Source organism: Vipera berus (assembly GCF_964194415.1).
Source record: "Vipera berus genome assembly, chromosome: 1".
Taxonomy (NCBI): domain Eukaryota; kingdom Metazoa; phylum Chordata; class Lepidosauria; order Squamata; family Viperidae; genus Vipera; species Vipera berus.
In genome coordinates, this window is record NC_138202.1 from 224,301,239 (window position 1) to 224,324,221 (window position 22,983).

General features: G+C 37.3%; 1 protein-coding gene across 4 annotated transcripts in view; it reads left to right on the forward strand.

Annotated features, from left to right (window-relative positions):
• Nucleotides 1–22,983, forward strand: part of SH3YL1 (SH3 and SYLF domain containing 1) — a 108,040-nt gene that overhangs the window by 22,848 nt on the left and 62,209 nt on the right. For 2 of the 4 annotated variants that reach the window (XM_081313746.1, XM_081313747.1), the window contains exon 9: nt 1,364–1,420. In XM_081313746.1, the coding sequence (XP_081169872.1) occupies nt 1,364–1,420 (57 nt within the window). Of the gene's footprint in view, nt 1–1,363; nt 1,421–11,718; nt 12,650–13,127; nt 13,175–22,983 lie in introns of those variants that run through there. The other 2 variants (XM_081313748.1, XM_081313745.1) reach the window with 2 other exon arrangements.

Sequence of the window (22,983 nt, forward strand, 5' to 3'; positions counted from 1 at the left end):
ATTATGATGGCAATTCAGACTGCAATTTCGTTTGCCAAGCAATATGGTCATAAAGTGCAATTTTACGGCAACACATCATGTCATATGTTGTCACAAAAAGGATACTTCATGACAAAATATCATGGTTGATTCTTTAAGAACACTGAAGTGTTTTCACTTCTTTTGCCTTGGTTCAAAGTGACATTAATGTATTGTATTCGGTTATTGAGTCAAATTCCAGTAGACCTTGTGATATCTGACTGTCCTAACTCAGAGGGCTGCTAGGAAAACAGTGGTAATCAAGATGCATTCATAACACTAAAAGAAAAATGCAAATACACATAACACCATTAAAAAACAAATCAAAATTCCTCAATAAAACACTGCCATTTAAAAAACCAGGGCAGCAAGCCTGAAAATTATGTTATAAATGAAGCAACTCCAAAAAGTTGTTTGACAGTGCTCTTCCTTGTCTTTTAGTCCAACAAAGACAAATTAAATCCACCACTTTAACACAAGGATTGTTTAAGACAGTTTAAAACATCTTTAAGTAATGACTGATCCTCTGCATCCATACAATAGAATAACACAGGCCTTTTGAATCAGTCAGTGGAACATTCCTTGCGATTTTTTAATTTTAATCTAAGTCTGTTTCAGTAATTTCTTTCCATCAGGAGTTAAGCATGTTTTAACATATATACTAATACTTCCTTATTCTCTCTGTTTTCTACTTTGTAATTAAAAATTTTAAAGGAAGAGTATAAGCGGAGACAAAACATGTAAAACGAATGATAAAATGTAAATAGTAACATGCAAATAAAGGATTTATAGTTTCATGAAGATTACAGTTTTCTAGTGTATCATTCATTACCTATGAATTATAAAATACATGACTTAACAAAACTAGGAATTACTATTAAGAGTAGGCAATCAGAATCATGATAAACACAATATAAATCACAAGCTCTGAAAAACCTTTTTATTTCTTTTTACATTATTCTAGTTGAGGACACGGCGGAGATGATTTTCTTCTTGGTACATTCAGTGTTCCAACTTCACCCTCATCAATTTTTCCATTATTTATATTATGTATTTTCAAAGAAAATGTCAATTTCCTCCCATAATCTTTTTAAAGTTCTGCTTTGTGAGGACACAATGTGCTGTATCAAATAATCATCAGCACATATTAAGACTGGGCTTTCTCTTCTGTTGCTTTATGAATTCTTTCTCATGGTAAGCTAGTATTTAGTGTCCTCTCTTTGTTTTCTTAATACTCTAGCTCCTGACTAGCTTGGGCCAGTAGTTTTAGTTTTTATATAAGAAAGGGAGTAACTATCATAAAGAATGTATTAACTAACATAGTATGTTCTAAATTGTTCTATAGCTCCAAGGACATCAAACAGACTTTATCCTGAGCTTCCCAAGAACTACACTGCAATAGGTGAGTATTCATAGTATTATAGTATTATAAGTCATAATAGTCAGCCCAGAGTTATGGAACTCAGGAAATCGTTTAAATAGAAGTAAATGAAGGCTTCTGTGATATGGGTCCCCTTCTCCACATATGAACTCAGAAAGGTCCACAGAATCTTACAACACTCATACAAAAAAGATGCAGTTTCTCTTGCAATTTTGGGATGCCTGTTTTGTCATTAGTTCTTGCTTGTTCCACCTACAGATGCCCATTTAGAAATTTATTCCAACCTACAATTTAACTATGATTTAATGAGATTGGACTACAATATCTGAGGGGAAAATTAAACTCTTAAAAATATACAGCTTTTGGTAAGGGGCAACCTGCACAGACACATACTGTATATTGGTTACAGTTATTTAGAATCTTAGCAGTTTTGGCCTACCAAAGTAGTACAAGTAGAACAAATAGAACTACTATCTATAGAGTGCTACGGTAGTTTTTGATGTTACTTTGAAATAAAATCAGATACCAATAATTCAGAGTTCTTCAAACTGCAAATTTAGTGTTCTTATGCTCACACGACCAAAACAGCCACAATATTGGACCTTGGACAGGCAAGGCAGTCTAATATTGTTGAAAAAGAAAGTTGTGTAAACTGATGCAAGCATATTCCACTTTCAACTTCAATATGGACTATTGCTCATTACATTCTGTACCGGCATGACATACATGTGTGTGTGTGTGTGTGTGTGTGTGTGTGTGTTCCTTATTGGCTCAGTGGAAAATAAGTTGGAAAACTCCAAAAATGAATGTTTCTATGTAAGTAAAACATTATGGTATGTTTTCTGCTATGCTCAGGGCTGTTTTCAGAAAGTGGAGAGCAAATCAAATCTTTATTATGGTCATAGACCAGCATAAATAAATAGAGCAAAATCTACAGAGTTTATATTCCCCTTCTACTTTTTGCCTGGCATTCCTCCATTCTTCCCCTCCTCCACCCAAAAAGTAAATAGGAAGGAACAGATTCTCATTTTACATATTCTTATTTATCCTGATTCTAGAAATCTTGCTTGGTAAACTCTTTTGGCCAAGTCCTCCAAATCCTGGAGCATGCAAACGACATTTAGTTTGAAGTACCATATCCAACACCTCTGCTCCCCAGCATTTCTTTTCATTATTCCTATTATTTTCTCCTCTGCTCCAGAAGAATTTGATTCTCAGGATGTGGTGCCTGGCTAAAAGAAGCTTAATGCAACAAAGTTATCAATGAAGGAGAATATTTGTAGTTCAGGGTTGAAATGAGGGGTCCTTGGTGCTCTCTGAGCTTGCTTGTTCCCTTGCAGACATTTCATTACCCTGACTAGGTAACATCATCAGTGCTAGTAAGGAGTGCTGTTTGCTGTCAGTTTATATTCTGGTGTCTTGCCTGCCTGTGTGTGTGTGTGGGGGGGTCTTAGGGATTCTTTGGTTGGGCTGTTTACTAATGGCTTTGTGGCAGTTTCTTTATTGGGGTATTGCTTACTTGATTGTTGGTCTGAAGGTGACCTTGGAGTTAATCTATGCTGACCTGAGTGCTGATTATTGGTGGGGAGGTGCTAGAGTCTTTTTCTCTTTGGGGCTAGTTGATTTGTCTCTTTTGCATAGTCTACAGATGTTGTTAACGTCTACATGTCTCTTGATGGCTGATTTGTCAGAGTGCCAGGCTTCTAGATATTCCCTGGCATTTTTGGATTTGGCCTGGTCTAGGATTGTCACATTTTTCCAATGGAAACTATGATTAAATATGTCTGTATGTTGTGAAGTTAAAGAATTCTCATCATGCCTTTTGACTGCCAATTGGTGTTCATGGATGCGTTCTGTCAGTCTTTAATTTACAGTTGCAAGAAAAAGTATGTGAACCCTTTGGGATTATATTGAGTTTTGCATGAATTGGCCTTAAAATGCGCTCTAAACATCATGTAAGTCACAACAATAGAAAAACACAGTCTGCTTAAAATAATACTACAGAAACATTAGCTGTTGTCATGTTTTAATTGAACATAAGATGGAAACATTCATAGTGCAGGGTGGAAAAAGTATGTGAACCTTTGGACTTAATAACTGGTTGACCCTCCTTTGGCAGCAATAACCTCAACCAAACGTTTCCTGTAGTTGCAGATCAGACCTGCACAACGATCTGGAGTAATTTTGGACCACTCCTCTTCACAAAACTGTTTCAGTGTGGCAATATTCTTGGGATGTCTGGTGAGAATCGCTCTCTTAAGGTCATGCCACAGCATTCCAATCGGGTTGAGGTCAGGACTCTGACTGGGCCACTCCAGAAGGCGTATTCTGTTCTGTTGAAGCCATTGTTTTGTTGAATTACTTGTATGCTTTGGGTCATTGTCCTGTTGCATCACCCATCCTCTGCGGAGCTTCAGTTGGCAGACAGATGGTTGTACGTTTTCCTGCAAAATGTCCTGATAAACTCTGGAATTCATTTTCCCATCAATGACAACAATCCGTCCAGGCCCTGATGCAGCAAAGCAGCCCCAAACCATGATGCTCCCTCCGCCATGTTTTACAGTGGGTATGAGGTTTTGATGTTGGTGTGCTGTGCCTTTTTCTCTCCACACATAGTGTTGTGTGTTTTTCCCAAACAACTCAATTTTGGTTTCATCTGTCCACAGTATATTTTGCCAGGTGCTCTTTTGCAAACTTCAAACGTGCTGCAATATTTTTTTTGGACAGCAATGGCTTCCTCCGTGGTGTCCTCCCATGTACTCCATTCTTGTTTAATGTTTTCCTTATTGTAGATGTGTCAACAAAAATGTTAGAATGTGCCAGAGATTTCTGTAGGTCTTTAGCTGACACTCTAGCATTCTTCTTTACCTCATTAAGCATTATGCGCTGTGCTCTTGCAGTCATTTTTACAGGACGACCACGTCTAGGGAGAGTAGCAACAGTGCTAAACTTTCTCCATTTGTAGACAGTCTGTCTTACCGTGGACACATGAACATCAAGGCTTTTGGAGATACTTTTGTAACCCTTTCCAGATTCATGCAAGTCAACAATTCTTGATCTTAGGTCTTCTGAGAGCTCTTTTCTGCGAGGCATGGTTCACATCAGACAGTGCTTCTTGAGACCAGTAAACCCAAAACAGGTGTGTGTTTTTAAAGGGCAGGACAGCTGTCAGCAACACATCCAATATCATCACACTGATTGGAGTCAAGATTGGCTCACTCCAAGCTCCAATTAGCTCTTGGAGAAGTCATTAGGCTAGGGGTTCACATACTTTTTCCACCCTGCATTGTGAATGTTTACATGTTATGTTCAATTAAAACATGACAACAGCTAATGTTTGTGTAGTATTATTTTAAGCAGACTGTGTTTTTCTATTGTTGTGACTTACATGACGTTTAGAGCGCATTTTATGGCCAATTCATGCAAAACTCCACGTAATCCCAAAGGGTTCACATACTTTTTCTTGCAACTGTATATAGCTGCCCAGCTCAACCAAGTGACTTTACGCTTGGGTTCTCCCACTCTGTTGCTGACAGGACAGCAACAGTTGACATAAACGCTAAACCGAATAGTAAAAATTGTCAGCCTTTTAAGTGCTGCAAAAGAATTCTTTAGATCCTTCTGGATGAAACTGTCCTGTTCAGAGCTTGGAAGAGTTCTAACATTTTGTCTAAGGGAGAGATCCCCAACCTTTTGGGTGCCAGGGACCAGTTCCACAGAGAGAGGTTTTTCCGCGGATTGGAGAGTGCGTGGTTTTGTGTGCTCCCTGCATCCCACAGATGGGGCTTTGCTTGTTTGTGCGGACTGGTTGCTGGCATACTGTGGCCCGGTACTGATCCACGGACCAGGGGTTGGGGACCCCTGGTCTAAGGCATACTTTGGAGATATTGCGGGTCAGTTCCAGACCACCACAATAAAGCAAATAGCGACTCATAAGATTGTTTTTGGTCTCACATTGCATATAAAATTTATGTTTACTGTAGTCTGTTAAGCATGCAATAGTATTATGTCTAAAAAAATTACAATATATATACCTTAAAGATATTTGTAGTTACAAAAATGCTAAATCTGAGCCTTTGGCAAGTCATAATCTTTTTGCTGGAGGAGCAGCTTGTAAAAACCTCCCACAATATCTGTGAAACGCAATAAAGAAAAGCACAATAAAATGAGGTATTTGCAGCCAAGGGCTTTGATATAAACGTTTCCTGTTAGATATTATTCAGTCAATTAATGGTGGGTTTAATTTTTTAGATAGAGAAAGCACTGCCTTCTGAACTAGTTTATTTTCTGTAGAAACACATAAATTTACTTCTGTTCTTTAACTTCACTGTCCTTGTGAGCATTTTATTCCTGTGAAGAACTTGTAGAGACATTGCATGTTTATGTTAAAATTTAAATAACTCTAGTTTGGCTATTTGTTAGAGTCAGGGTATGATAAACAGCTAGGACCTGTTTGTTTAAAACCTGGCACATATGAAGAGACGTAATTTTCCATAAAACAGGTTTATTATCCAAAGACATCACTGATAGTAACTCAACTAAGTTGTTGAGTTGCTTTTCCAGAAGCAATATGTATATCTAGGCACCTTAATATATGTATGCCGAGGTGCTGAGCAAATACTAGCTCTTTGTTTATCTCATCTGGAATCAGAGATCAGCATATTCTATACAGTAGTGGTAATTGTCCCAAATGTTTATATGGTTCATTCATTCATTCATTCATTCATTCATTCATTTATTTATTTAGTATAAGGCTTATCATACATGGAATAGCAATATAAATTAACATTTCAACTAGTTTAATAGAGCCCAATAAAATATCTAGATCAAAAGATCTATTTTCATATATCAATGTAGGCCATCTAACCACTGAAGTGTAGCACTGTTTAAATTAAAATCTGATACTGGGCCGGTATATGCCCTCAGTTTATACCTGTTCATGATGTGATTAACAGTTTGACATGGGACCCCGCAGTTGCACTGAGGGGAGGATACTATGCCCCATTTATACAGAGAGTCCTGGCAGAAGTGAGGTGCGAATCCCATTCAGGATTGTCCATTGCTGACATAGTAGTTCAAAGCTGGGCACCTTTTTTAATGGGGTCATTTATATATCTTCCTATAGCTGGCCATTCAGTTCCATTGGGAATCAATGTTAAAGTTGTTGTGTAGAAGTTGTGCAAATCCAGGAGCTTCTTGGATCTGAGTCTTCCTGCTGATAAATGAGGAAGGTCAGAATGCACCGCTAGGAGTTAATTATTCATAATTTTTTTCTGTATTCTCTCACTAGTGCATCTTGCCTTCGTAAAGTTGGAGGTGCTATATGGCTCAGAACAGGAAGCCAGCAAGTTGGATTGGTTTTAATACATCCGCTTATAATCCTCATGTTGTTGTTGAGTCTGGCTTCTAACTTTTAAAAAAAAAATTCCATTTATATCCCGCCCTTCTCCGAAGACTCAGGGCAGCTTACAAGCTTAGCAGTAACTTACTAGTATGGCAGCTTTTAAACCATACAGGGGCACAGTATTCTGCTGTGGAGAAGACCAACCTAGGGCTGATGATCTGAGGGTAGCAGCTGAAGCTCCCCATTTAGTTCCACATAATTTCTGGAGTATGTTGTTCCTAGTATTGATTTGTATGGTATAATAAAATGTAAAGGTTCCCCCACACATGCGTGCTAGTCGTTTCCGACTCTAGGGGCCGGTGCTCATCTCTGTTTCAAAGCTGAAGAGCCAGCGCTTGTCCGAGGACGTCTCTGTGGTCATGTGGCCGGCATGACTAGATGCCAAAGGCGCACAGAACGCTGTTACCTTCCCACCATAGTGGTCCCTTTTTTTCTACTTGCATTTTTACGTGCTTTCGAACTGCTAGGTTGGCAGAAGCTGGGACGAGTAACAGGCGCTCACTCTGTTACGCGGCACTCAGGATTCGACCCGCCAAACTGCCAACCTTCTGATCGCAAAGCTCAGCGTCCTAACCCACTGAGCCACCGCGTCCCACTTGTATGGTATAGTATACAGTATATCATACAGTAATGTACTTACAGTCTGTTGTGCATAATACTCCTGATATTAGTTCATAGAAATTAGTAATATTTTGCCCAATAATCTTTTGGCCTTTTTCAGACCAAATAACAAGTATAGACTCAGTTTGTATAAAATAGACTTATATGGAGGTGGCTCCCATACTACAATTGTAATATAGAAACAGTACAAACTTAGTAAAGATGAAGGAAGTATGCCCTATTGAACACAGCGAGTTTCATATCAGAAAGAATGGACATTTTTGAATATCAAATCTATGGAAAAGAAACAGTCCTTCAGACAGATTTTTGTAGAAAATAAGATATTGTTGGTAGTACTGTAGAACTGCAGTTTTAACACATCTAGCAGCACCAAAGGAGCTAAGTCTCTGCCTTTATATTTAGCTGCATCTGAGAGTTAACAGCTTTCATAATATCATTGAACAAGGTAGTTAAATAGTAATGTTTGCCTCTCATAAGAACAGAATGTGTATGTCGCTTTGAAGCAGGTAAAATATTTCTGTTCAACTGTTTCGGGATAATCAGAACTGATGCTCATAAACTGTGTTACAATATATTTTTTGTAGTTTTAAGGGAATAACCTGTAGTTGGTTATAAACTATAAGGATAGCAAGCCAGATCAAGGTAACCAATAAATATGTATATCTGAAGATCTATAAGCAAAAGTATAATCTATATAAATTTATAAAACCTGATGTGCAACAATGAATCCTTTCCTCTTTAAGGAGATTTCTGACAGCATAATCTATTTTGTGATCCTCTGGTGAACTTATAGTTGATTTTCAAGTAAAATAATCATGAATTTAATAGTGTCTCTCTTGCTGTATTAACTAATCTAAATTCTCTTAATGCTTTTACTAAAGCAGGAAATCACAGGAATCTTGCTAAGATTATTTTTGCAACTGCTGTTCTACAATAAACATTGCTATGATCAGTTCTGCAATCATTTTGAATGAAGCCTCTTTTTTGGCATGTACTTTCTTGAAATGAGCAAAAAAAAAACCAAAACAGTATAGCAAGGATAAAAAAAACTTGAAAAATCCATTCTTCTGCTGAGCCAGCTGCTTGCAAAGGCACATAGCAACTGAGGTCAGTGCATGCTAGGACTAGAAAATTGAGGTCTTTGTTTTAAATGTGTTTTGGGCCAATGCCGCTGTGTTAAACTTACTGAATAATAGGCAGGTACTAGAAACATGTATTTTTCTAACATTCTTAACTTGGTACTTCTGCTGTTTTTGCCAAAGAAATAAATTCTTATGGTATGCAATGGTATTTGAACAATCGTTGAAAATATCACTAAAACTTTAAACCTCTTCTCCTTCCAGCAGTGCAGTAGCTTGAATTTTTAGGCAAGTAATAAAGGTTACAGTACAAAGATAGTTTATTTATGTATAAATACCAGTTCCAAGGCCAATATGAATCCATTGAATTTTTTTTGTATAAGTATCCAAAGCCTGATATGCAAGCCTTTAAGATAACCTTCTTCCTACTTGGTTGGAGATGGTGGCCATAGTAATTTAACATATCTGAAGCCATTAGTTTGGAAAACTAGTTTAAATGTTACTAAACTTCACACAGCTCGTAGTTGTTGGAGGCAGCCTCATCTGTTGTTTATGTATCTGCCCTTTTTATTTCTATATCAGCTCTAATATCAGAAGTGGAACATAAGTTTGCTGTATTATACCAAGTTAAAACTAGTTGTTTCAACCTTGACTCTATTGATCAACAATGTTTTTCCAGAACTCCAGATGGGAATCTTTCCCAGCCTTACATGAAGTCACCAAGGGCAATATTTGGAACCTTAGAGTGGAAATATTTGAAATAAAGGGTTTTGCAAGATAATTTGAAAGGGAATTAAATATATGACCTGCATATCTCCTCTTAAAATTTTACTGTTTGAATATGAATATGTTTCATTCATTTGTAAACAAGTATAGATTTACTACCATTGCCTCTATTTTGTCTTATATCATTTCAGGTATCGTGTCTGAATATAAGCATCTTAGCATGTTTTACAAAATGTAGCATGGACTCTCTTGTTTGTTGTATTTAATGATGTTACCTGTCCAGACTTAGACACTGTGAAAACAATGCACTGCAGCAATTATTAATGTATGTTTTAATAACCACAACTAGATAAGTGGATGTTGCTTGTTCTAGTGCAGAGGTGTCAAAACTGGTGGCCAGCAGGCTGGATGCTTTGCTCCACAAAGGCAAAAAATGTCGCGATACATCACGATATGTCACATGACGCAATGAAGTTTGACACCTGTGTTCTAGTGGGTCTCTCTATGACAGAGGAGTAGGAAAATAAAGGATCAAAGTAATGTCTACAAATTGCTGTAGACATTATATGCATGTGCTCATTGTGAATTTTTTCCTTTGCCCAATTGTAAAATTAGCATTTAGAATATTAGATGATAGTTTGAATTTTTTTAAAAAAATACTAGCTGCTGCAAGAACTAAATGGTTTTTGTCTTTGTTGTGAAATTATTTCATAATTAATTACTCTTTCATTGCCACAAAACTACTTTTATGCTAATTTTAGCAGGTAGATATTAACTTTTCAGAAGTGAATTTGGAAATCTGGGAAACATTCAGTCTATAGTTTCCTTTTGCAACATTATCCCCTGGGAGATGATCCAAGCATTCTACTAAGAGTAAACTCTGACAAAAGTATGATTGAAGATTATGGCAGATATATTATTAAAGTAGCTGCAAGTATTTTTCAGTACCAACTGCAAAAAAGAAACATGGTATTTTTGTATTTAAATCAAATTAATAGTCAGGTCATTCTGGATAGCCATTTAGAACTTTCCCAACGTCTGCTTCATGAGAATTTAGAGAAGAGAAGTGTGGCCTTAGACTTTGTCAATATACTTGGTTTATTATAGGTCACCTCTTAGTAGAAGAGGGCTTAAAAACTGTATGAGAGAATGTGCAGGATGACATGCCGGGCTAAAAGTTCTGTGGCACTACTCAGGAGATCTTGGATCAGGGCCTGGGTAATGTTTTAATATAGTGTTTCTCCACCTTGGCAACTTTAACATGTATGGACTGCAACTCCTGGAATTCCCCAGCCAGCTATGCTGACTGGGGGATTCTAGGAGTTGAAGTCCATACATATTAAAGTTGCCAAGGTTGAAAAACACTGCATAACACACACACACACACACACACACACACACACACACACACACAGAGAGAGAGAGAGAGAGAGAGAGCGAATATTGCTCCCAAAATCTGACAACACACCAACATTTGCTATCATGATCACTGATAAATAACAAATGTTTTCTTATTATTTTGCAAAATATGTGGATAGTAAAATATAGGCATCTCTCATGTATGAATCTGAGTCAGTAAGGGGTATTATACAGTTCAAAAAAAAGTGATAAGCTGGAAGTTTTTGATATAGCAGAGTGATTCTTGTCTAGATTAATTGGGTCTCTCTGTGATAGGTTAATTATGATCTTGTTTCCTCTGGAATCACTGAGGCGAGAACAACATTTCTGAAGCAGGTTCAGTAATCAAAGCTGTACAAATAAAATGATCTTTAGCAAATTTCAAGTTTAGATTTACCTCGAGAAATTGATCAGAGGTGCCTTCTTTCAGCTGACATGTACCTGTTTCTGTGCTATTTTTTCCTATTCTAAAATGTATAATGTAGCAATAATGTTAACATAAAAATCAGTGTATTTGCTTCAGAAGTTCCAAATTAATGGATCAACATGACTCAGTCACTTAGATTTTTTTTTGAAGGTAGCACTGTAGCACCATCTTGTGAAAAATTTACAACTGAAAGAACTTCATACACATAATGATTAAGCAAACGTGTACTGCATAATGTTGTCTCCTTATGCAGAAGCAAGTAACTAACTCAATATATTTTCAAAATATGTGTTTAGTTGTGCTTTGAACATCTTTTTCTCAAGAATTAGGGCCATTACAATCCAGTCAAGCACTTTTAATCTAACTTAAACAAATAACAATTTGTCAATTCTATGTTAGAATGAAAAAGAAACAATTAAAAGATTAACTTAGCCAATTTAGCTGTTTTGCACCATTTGAAAAGCATTTGGTCTTTTTAAGAAAATAAAGTTAAAGAAGACGAATGTGATATCTTGACTAAGAATTTGTCCATTTCTTGCCATTTTAGGCAGCTCCTCAGATGTTTACATAGGCATCTTAGGTTTCTAGATTGTGAAGTTAGCTATTCCCGGTAAAATATGACACAGCTAAATTTGTACAAAGCTAACTTACTTTCTTTTTTCAGAAAACTCCAAGTGCAATCCTACAATTGTGACAGCAATATATCCCTTTCAAGGACAGCAGCCAGGAGATTTGACTTTTAACACTGGAGACAAAATCAAGGTCACAACAAAAACAGATTCCCAATTTGATTGGTGGGAAGGAAGTTTACACGGCAGGACTGGCATTTTTCCTGCTAATTATGTAACACTGAACTAAATATTTGCTTAACAATGGCCTTATACTTTTGATTAGTAACCTTTTCCTAAGTAAACATGACTGATCATTTTATACTTTTTTGATTCAGTTGAATGTGGGCTACTGTAGGAAAGATCCATTAAAGCATTCTTGTCAAGGTCTCAACTTCCACTGCAGCCCTATATCTTCTGGAAAGGAGATTGCAGAGAACAGAAAAGTTGCATATTTTATGTCTCCTGTATTCAGTTTTCCATTCTAAAGCTAGGGGTGGGTTGGACAGGGATATGGAAACACTTGGATTCCTTGAATTCCCTTGTTCTGTTTCATGCTATTGTTGGCAGAGGAAATAAGGCTGCTACAGAGATCCACAAGGGCTCTTCTATTTATGTGGATCAGATTTGTTTTATGGGATCACTGTGCCATATTTTTCAAGCATTTTTAGAAAATAAATTCAAAAATAATATTTTAATAAATTTTAATATCTTTCTATAACATACTTGAACAAAGCATAGAATTAATTGGAATGAACTGCATGGCAGGTGCTGCATTTATTATATTGTGTGTTTAATATGGTTTCATTACTAATTCAAAATAAAACCTTAAATTATTTTTGCCAAGGGTCTTCTGTATTTCTTCTGAACAAAAGAATGTTTTCATACTATGCACTGTGTTTAAGCATGTAAATGTTATTCCTTTTGATTTGGTTTAAATTGCTGGTTGTATTTCTTGTATTTAAACTAATAAAATCATGATCAGTAAAAGAAGAATCCTTCCATCTTATATTGTTATATATAGTGACAAGTCTCAAACATTTGCACTGATCTCGATCCATTTGCCTTTCTCTGAGCATTTCCCATAAGAACTCTGCTAAGCTCCAAGACACATCCTTTAGTTGTTCCTCACGATGTGTAGGCCAAGCTTCATTATTTGTTTCATGTAAGATGTGTTGTCTGTTTTTAATTAACATACAAAGCAAGAATGTAAAACTGACTAAGAGCATACAAAATTATGTACTGTAATTTAAAGCCATAAAACAGGAGAGAAGATAGCAGCAAAATCATAGTAGGCAAGAGGAACAAAGGACACAATAGCATAGATTCAGCTGAAACCAAGAGTGAATGAGAAGGTCTTCTGTACAGCTTGTAAGATCTAGCACCAAGGGAAATGGAGGAAGGAATTTCAACAGTCAACGATCAATGCATTGTTAATGCTTTCTATCCCCTTGCTACTTGTCAGACGTGTCTCCATCAAGATGCCATCTTCTCTAGAGATGAAGAAATACATGGTTAATGTATAAGAGAGAAGGTGATCCATCAGCATCCAGGTCCGAAGATGTGCAAACTTTCTCAGTTCAAGCACCGAATAATATTCTGGCACCCAGTGTAACTCTGACTGCATGCAGTCAAGATTGAATCTCGTTTAATGCATAAACTGCAACTACCAAGACAGCTTTAAAGGTAAAACCATATAAACTTTCTTGCAAGAGTCCAAACTTAAGCCTACCAGTGTCACTGTGGGCTGCCTACACAAGGATGACTAGAGATTGGGGAAAAAAGCATTTCCTTTGTAAAAGCATTCCTTGTACCTTCACTAGTAGCATTAACTCTGTAAGTATAGAATAAATAACCATTCTTTTAGAAGAATGACAGTTCCACTCAATGGAGCCAATCTTCCTGATATCAGAAGTGTCTCTAATTTGTCAGGCTTCAGTTTCAACTTTTACTGGCCTGTTTTACCAGTCCACCAGAATCTACAGATTTCTCTCTTTCTGTGTATCATCAGGATACTAACAACAGTTCATACCAATGTCCCTTAATCACTATTCTATATCAATACAAGCCACACTGAAGATAAAACAAGAGTCCTGAAGAGCCCAACTCATTTATTCTTTATAGTTTTGTGCACTGGGGAGTGGAAGCAGAGAATGCAAGTCTCATAGCTTTGTCATGTCCTTCTAGTAGAGGAGTTCAAAATGGCAAAAACTTGAGTGAATTTAAGCAACATGTAGGGTAAAATGCAGTATATGAGTGTAGAGGTTAAGCTTGTGCTTATGTAACTATCTGTGTGCATGCTCATTTGTACATAATATTTCTTCAGGCTCAAAATGAGGGAGGTAAAGGTGTAATTTTTCTATTGCCTGTTATCCTTGCAATATTCTTTTAGCGGCTACAAACTAGAGTTGACAATTTCTGATTGGGATCAAGAAGCGCTTCATCCCAAATACTGAAAGCTGATGCTGCTTAATTGACTGATTTCCATGTCAATCCCTGTGCACATTCTTCAGGACCAATTTATTTAGAGAACTAAATGCAGTTCATTTTGAAAATGGTGTCTTGTTTCGTGTTGCTGCTTATTCCCTTTGGCAGATTCTTTGTGTATTAAAGCACCTAATCTGTTTCCTTCCTTCAAGATTTTTAAAACTAACTCCCCACCCTGAGTTATAAGCTAAAGCCATCATTCTGGCTTTAATTGGTTGCTTGTCATCTATCATATTCTGACAAATATGTATGAAGAAAAAAGAACTCAACAAATGGGTTGTGGGTCACTTAAGTGTTCTGGGTCACTCACTTTGTATATGGGCTTTTAATTAACATCAACTGTTGGACCAGCAAATGTCCATGTAGCACAAGAAGGCATGTTGCATGGAGTTGTAAACAGAATGTAGTGAATCTACTGAGGTTCTTGGCTTTGGATTAATTAACAACAACAGAACCCTCACACATCTCAAAAGTAATGAATGGCATTTCCATTCATTTTGGCAGTAACAAGATGCATCAGGTATATTGTATAGCTGACCATTAATTAAACTATTTTTTTAAGCTTCTCCTGTTCTGAATATTTCATCTTTGCCAGCGGACTGTCCTTTGGTTCACCAATCTGGCTTTTTAATTCCCAGCACATTGTTTTCATGAAGTGACATTTGTTTTGTATTTAGCTGATATCCTTTTTTTTAAGCTATTGGTAGGGCACCATTTTAACAACATTATTTGTAGCTCAGCCTGGATTTAATATTATCTTTCAGTCCTTTCTGAAAAGGCTGAGAAACAAATTAGGATTACAAAAGAGATGTCAGACAAAATAATTATAGTACCTTTTTTACTTGTATGGACTAAAATAAATATCTTAAGTAATACGCTGCACTGTTTATCTTAGAATTCTTTTCTATTTTTATTGCTTTAATATACAGAAAAGAGAGAAAAGTGTGTGTGTGCACGCACACGTGAGTGTATCACACATACAGAGAAAATCATTTAGCACAGTTTCTAAAAACTTCATTCAACCTTGACCACACGGAGTAGTATTGATCAGTTTTTCCATTGCAGTGCTAGTTCATAACAGAAAGCAAATACATATTGATGATTCAGGACTGCAGATTTGGTGCCAGACTTTCCAACGTTGAGCAATTCTTGCTGCCACCGTGCTTGATAAATCATTGATATCTGATACAGTTCCAAGTTTGGGGTATATAATTCAAGAATACATTCAGATGTTTAAAAGGTATTGATCAAAATATGAATATTAAAGCAAAGCATGGGAAAAATGGGGCAAGCCTCTATCATGACTAAGTATTCCCCAACCTACTTTACACATCTAACATGGTAAGGATGACAGCTAATCATTTTAAAATATTATACAGGATGCCAGTAAACATAAAAGAAAACATGTTAATTACTTATTCAGATCTGAAAGTCACAAAAACTTAATAGTCTTTAAGAACCATAGCTGTTGGTTGATTTATTAGATTTATATCTCACTTTGTGTTTTTTTTTATTTAAAAAGTTTTACAATACATTTTGACTTTAATCCCCCCTCCCCCACCCCCACCCAACCCTCCCTATCCCTTCCCCCCATTCCCTCCTCCCCCCCCCCCGACTTCCCAGAGCTAAATACAGGGTATAAAATCAAAAAACAAACATAAGCACCCCTATGTTATCAGCAATAAACTATTAGTTCTATCTCCCTCTAGCTCATGTAAAATGAATACAAACAATATTAATATTACAAATAAAGTAAAAGAGAAAAAGAGAAAAACAGAAAAGAGCTTTACTCAAAATAGATTTTCTTAATCCCAGTCCTTATTCATATTAATTTCAAAGAAAAAAAAATAAACAAATTCTCAGTTACGCGCCAAAAGCGCCTATCTATTAACCTTAATAATCTCCAACCAAACTAAACCATAATCAAAAATAATTCTTGCATATATCACACCAAATGTCTCGCAGTTCCAAGTCATCCTTAAGTTCAAATAAAAAGAGTAAAAAAAAAAGGGGTTAAGCAGTCTGTAAGACAACTTGTTGTTAATTAGGAGCTTGCATACCCATTCTTAGTTCAACACACACTTTTAGTCCATAACCCTAATATACTTTTCTAACAAGCAAATAACATCCATCTTAAATTGTGTTAAATATTAAAAAAAAACTTTCTTTCTCCTCTATGATAAATTTAATCCATTAAGATACTAATTTAAAGATTTAATCAGCAATCTTAACGCCCCAAAACTTTTGGAGCACGTCTGTCATGACCCCCAAAACTTCTTTGGACCGCGCCCCTCCCACATCTTCACTGTAAATACACTTTGGAGATTCCATAACTATCTGCTGGTCTTGCTCTTGCTCTCGTCTCGCTCTTCTTAGGGCGGCACGCGTCTTCCTCTGGCCTCCTGCAACATCCAATGAAACTGTATCTTGATCCCCTCCAACACCATTGTCCTCTATCTGTCTGTCTGCAACATCTTGAAGCTTTCCCTCGCCGTATCCCTTAACAGCTTCCAAAAATGATAGGGGGGTTGCTTTTAACACATTGCTATAAAAATCACGTGCCTGGGCCCCAGTAACCAGACGATGTCTTTTACCTTCATGCGTCACCACCAGTCCAACTGGAATCTCCCATCTAAACTTAATATCACATTTCTTAAGTTCCTGTACTAAAAATGCAAAATCTTTCCTTCTCCTTAAAATCTTCGGAGGAATCTCTTTTAAAACCAAGACTTCTTGCTCAGCCACTACCAGTTTAGTATCATAGGCAGCTTGAATAACTTCATCTCTAATTACTCTCTTTGTAAAATAGACCACCACATCTCTGGGTAACTTCCTTTGTCTTGCAATCCATGAATTTACACGAAAAATTTTGTCCATATTTCCCTCAATTTCAGATGCTGGCTGGCCCAATACCCCTTCCAGAGCCTCAGAAATCAGCTGCTTTAAATCTTCTTTACAGTTCTCCTTTAAACCCCTGATTCTAATAGCATACTGCATCTGATGATACTGAGCAAGGCTCAATTCTCCGTCCATTTTATCCCTTATATTTTCATTTTCTGATACCTTTGCTTCTAATATAGAGTTCTTTTGACTGAGATCCTTCACTTTTTCATCCAGCTGTTGCACACATTCAGCTACAGATTCAATCATAGACAACATGTCCACCCTCATTGCTCTAAACTTCTCTTCCATCTTCTTCTCCAGTTTCTCCTCCAACTTTTTCAGCTTTTCATCCATCATGTCAGACATCAATTGTGAATGCTTTCCAAGAGCATCTTGTAAATCCTTAAGCGTCAATGCCGGAGGAGGTGCAGGAGGAAGCAAAGCTTGCAATGAGGTCTGTTGCACCAGGGAAGACCCCGCACTCCGAAGAGCTTTAGAAGTTTTAGCCACCATCTTCCCCCACTTTCACTTATTGCGCACTTTCACTTTAAAGCTATAAAATCCATTGAGCTAGAGAGTAAAGATAAGAGTCCACATCACCTTGACCTCCTGTACCGCTCTGCCTGCATCTTGATAATCAAAAGTATTTCCTTTTGGCAGGGGTGGTTGCTAACGCCTGGCTCTGCTCCATAAATCCCGGAGCAGGGGCACTGCGCAGCTCGGAGCAACCCAGGCTTCGGGGGGGCTCAATCCTTCAGCTGCCCAAACTCTCAGCTCAGGCGGCCCCGGAGAGCTCAACCCCTACCTGGGGCCTCACAGCTGATCGGCGCTGTTTACGATGGAAAAACACAGCTGCGGAGCGGGCAGCCCGAAAACGGCTGTCTTCGGCGTCGCGTCGCCACCGGAAGCCCATATCTCACTTTGTTCAGAGGCTAAAAACACTATACTATTCAAAAATATATTGTACATGTGCTGGATGAAATCAGTGAGCAGACTTAAAAGTTTTTAAAGCTTTTTTCTGTTTAGGAGAAGATCTCTTCAAAATTACATTAAACACAGTTTGGGGTTTATTTTTCAAATTAATTATATTTCTTCACTGAAACTGGCAAAAAGAAAAACCTTGTTGATTCCTGGTCCAAAAGAAGTAAGAAGCCCTAGAGAAACCAAAGATGCTTTTTCAGGAGGCAACTGGACTTTCTTGTTTTTCTTTGAAGATGTTTTACCCTAGAGATGGTTAGGCACTGCAAACTGCCCCAGCTGTAAACTTTGGTGTTTACCTTAAACGATTGGGAGTTTTTAACCTTTTAACCTTTTCAAAATTTGGTTGCTACTTTATTATTGTTATTTACTTATTTGTTTTTTGTTTGTTAAATTTTTTTGTCGCCCATCTCACCAGGGGGCTACTTACAATAATAGAATGGCTTAAATGAAACTAAATATTTTTTTAAGTTACATTACCTGTTAATTCCATTGTTGTTGTTGTTAGTTGTGAAGTCGTGTCCGACCCATCGCGACCCCATGGACAATGTTCCTCCTCTATCACTTTCTGGAGTCCATTTAAGCTCACGCCTACTGCTTCAGTGACTCCATCCAGCCACCTCATTCTCTGTCGTCTCCTTCTTCTCTTGCCCTCAACCTTTCCCAGCATTAGGCTCTTCTCCAGTGAGTCCTTCCTTCTCATTAGGTGGCCAAAGTATTTGAGCTTCAACTTCAGGATCTGGCCTTCTAAAGAGCAGTCAGGGTTGATCTCCTCTAGGACTGACCGGTTTGATCACCTTGCAGTCCAAGGGACTCGCAGGAGTCTTCTCCAGCAGCATAGTTCAAAGGCCTCAATTCTTTGGCACTCAGCCTTTCTTATGGTCCAACTTTCACTGCCATACATTGCAACTGGGAAGACCATAGCCTTGACTAAATGCACTTTTGTTGGCAGGGTGATGTCTCTGCTTTTTAGTGTGCCGTCTAGATTTGCCATGGCTTTTCTCCCCAGGAGCAAGCATCTTTTAATTTCTTGGCTGTAGTCCCCGTCTGCGGTGATCTTGGAGCCCAGGAAAATAAAATCTGTCACTACCTCCTTTTCTTCCCCATCTATTTGCCAGGAATTGAGAGGGCCGGATGCCATGATCTTGGTTTTCTTAATTCCATACCATACCTTAAGTAATTATGTTACCTTAAGTAATTAAATTAAGTAATATTTTATTCTATATTCTATTTTATATTAAGTAATATTTTCCTATCAAGCACAAAAAACCAGAAATAGAAATAGTAGTCAAAACATTAAAAGTTTATTTCATGCTACTCAGTGGTGGGATTCAGCTGGTTCGCACGACTTCAGCAGAACCAGTAGTTAGTTTTTTGTTGCCAAGGCCCAGAATGGACTTCCGGAAGCGGCATCCACACAGAGAACCAGTTGTTCACATATTTGAATCCCACCACTGATGATACTTACACATAAGAATTTGATCTACTAATAACCAAGCCAAACTGGCACTAGATAAAAATAAGCTGAATTCACCGGGAGCTGGACTCTAATCACTCCAAACTGATTATGTGTCTGACCTCTCCTTTGGGTTCCACCTGGTCATCTACATCTATTGGCTCCTAACCCAATTCAGGATGTGGCTTAGAATTTTATAGTCTTAACTGGCTAAAGCAATGTTTCTCAAGTTTACCATGCTGGCTGTGAAATTCTGAGAGTTGAAGTCCGCGTGACTTAAAGTTGCCAAAGTTGAAAAATACTGGCCTAGGGGCCACAATTTCCAAAACAGCATCTCCTCACACATCAACCTTCTTGTACATTAAAATTTTGAGGGAAAATCCTTCTCTGTTTACTGATAGGAGAAAACCAATGTATGCAGAAAGTGTAAGAAAGCAGGTACTTGATGGAAAGAAGGATGGATATCAAAATTCTAAGTTTTTCTCTACTTTTTTATTGGTGTTTTTTCCTCTTTCCTATATGTTCTAATTTTACTTTTCATCTTTTATACTTTTATTATAGTGTAAAATTCTTAATATTTTTTTTTAAACGTATGCACTTATATATTTAAAAAAGGGCTTTCTCTACGGTGGCACCCCAAGTGGATGTCCTTTGCAATGTTACTGATTGTGTTCCCTTTGTGGCATCAGATCTGACTGTTCCTTTCTGGTGAGGCATTTTAAATATTTTTTAAAGTATATTTTGTTTGTTTTCTATTTAAACATTTTCTTTGTAACCGTGTTATTATCTTGTATTTGTTTCTTCATAAACCATTCCACAAGTGTGCTTTTTTCCTTATTATGCAAAAGAAGAACTCTTTAACAAGATGTCTTGGCCTCTAAGAGAACAAAATATTTAATACAAGCCTCAAGAGTGTGATATTAATAGTGCTTGCTTTGACAACCTGACACGCACTCATTATTGATTAGACTCCTGGTAGATTGTGCTAACTGAAATACTGTATTTAAGTAGCATCTGTGGACTAGCCAGATGCAACAGCTGAAACACTATCTAAACACAGTTGACTTTGAAAGTAAATAATCTCGTGGGTGGTCCTCACAACTGTCAGCACTCAATATTCCTTGCAACATAAACAGAGCTGTCAAACACAATTTGTCACAATGTTCAACACTAGGCTTTTTGTTGCAGGTAGGAAGGTTTCAGCAGTTAAGTAGGTTGTATGTCTTTCTCCTTTAATGCAATATTCCTTCGTGAAAATGTAGTTAAGAATAGCCACTTAGCTGAAAAAACTCTGCTTATGTTACAACACGCTTTTAATTACACTAAGTTATAATTTGCTTTAACTGCTGTTTGTTACATGGGCAACAACAGACACATCATAAATCACATTTTACACTATCTCAGTTAATGCAACATCATAATCCAAAAATCAAAGAAGGCTAATGTATGAATTCAGCTTTTTGACTGACAGTGGCAATAAATAGGTTTACTGTTTAATTAGTATTCCTTACTATAAATAATTTAAGCAAATAATTTATCCCACAAATTATAGGAGCATATCCTGGACTTATAAAGCCATGTATAATACTCTACCTAAGTAAGAGGATACAACTTTCATTGCAGAATGATTATGAGAATGATTGTGGGATGTCTACATGACCTTTCATCCTAGGAATGTGCTATATTCTTAACTTTCTTCACTTGCCATGGCAAGATACAAGATGCTCAGCTTAGCCCAGCATGCTCCCAAAACCAGTTAAACCTGTGACAAATCAGATACTGGCATTCTCCTAGCCCAGTGCTTCTCAATTTCAGCAATTTAAGACAACATTAAGCACTGCTGGCTGGGGAATTCTGGGAGTTGAAGTCTACCCATCTTGGAAGTTGCTGAGGTTGAGAAATGCTGGCCTAGTCCATGACAGATATGGTGGCACATTCTTTTCCAAAGTTGAGTATCCAAAACTTCATTGTTTCCTACCCCTCAAGCTGCTCCTCAGAGCATAAAGGAGATGAGGTATAGAGGCCACCTTAGCGTAGAATCAGAGAGAAATGGAATGAGGGGAGACAAGAAGAGGATGACCAATGCAGAAAATTGAAAAAGCACCATAGAAGCTGTCAGAATGTATTAAATGAAATAATTGTCTGCCATTATAAAACTTTTGTCACTTTGCTTCATTGTATGGCTATGCCTCTTCTGAGGTCCAAGAAAATACCATGGCAGTCCTATGTAAAGCCTAGCAAATACTGTATAAGCAGTATGATGGAAAAACAGGAAATGTTGATGGCCATTGCTTATCACTATAATCAAAGTGTAATTTTGGCCGTAGTAGTTCTAGACCAGAGGTGGGTAACTATGGCCCCTTTATGAGTTGTGGACTTCAACTCCCAGAATTCTTGAGCCAGTATGACTGCTTCAGGGATTCTGGGAGTTGAAGTCCACAAGTCATAAAGAGGCAATAGTTCCCCAACACTGCTCTAGAGGGAAAAGAAACAAGAGATTAGGAGAGTGCCAGAACGACACACTTTAGTTGCTCCTCCAATACATGACAAAAACACAAAAACCCAAAATTCATTGCTCTGCATTAAAACATGATCTCTTACTCCATTATTGCTTTGGTTTTTTATTTTTTTTATTTTTTTATAAATACAAGTATCTTTTTTCAATTGGCACAAGTCTTAATGAGGATATAAAACTTGGAATTAGGAATTTGAAATACAATAGCTATACTTCCTCTCATATTTACTGCAGAGATGCTCTGATGAAGAAGTTTTGCCAGTAATTGTCCCTTCATCTCACTGATGGATATCTTTCACTTGGCAAGGGGATATTAACTAGAAACTGATCACTGATCCCAGGGAAAGTGATAGCTCATCTTACTAAAAGCCTTAACTATACATTTCCTCTTATATCATATGGTATTAGTTGTGTTTGAATGCTCTGAGATGAGTGTCTGTGGAGATTCTCAATCCTCTAGGTTATGATTGTCCCAAAGATGGTTTTCCAAAGGCAACTGGACTTTCTTGGTGTTTTTTTCCTTGAAAACATTTTGCTCCTCATTCAAGAAGCTTTTTCAGAGGTTTTTCAAAACTGAAGAAGCTTCTTGGATGAGAAGCAAAATGTTTTCAAGGAAAAAAAAACCAAGAAAGTCCAGTTGCCTTTTGGGAAAGCATCTTGGGAACAGTTCTGGGATTACATATTTTTATTCACTGTAATGACTGCTGCTTTAAGTGCTGCAATCACTGTAGTGCCTAGAGTTCACTATATGCTCAGCATATCAGCTTTATAAAGTGTATCAGCGTATCAGGTTTTATAAAGTTCTCACCTCTGGTTATCAATGAAATCAAAGAAAGTGGAAGATGTTTCATTTCTCAATTTGAGGGGCTGTCACAGAGAGGAGGGGGGGTCAACCTATTTTCCAAAGCACCTGAAGACCAGACAAGGAACAATGAATGGAAACTGATCAAGGAGCGATTCAACCTAGAAATAAGGAGAAATTTTCTGACAGTGAGAACAATC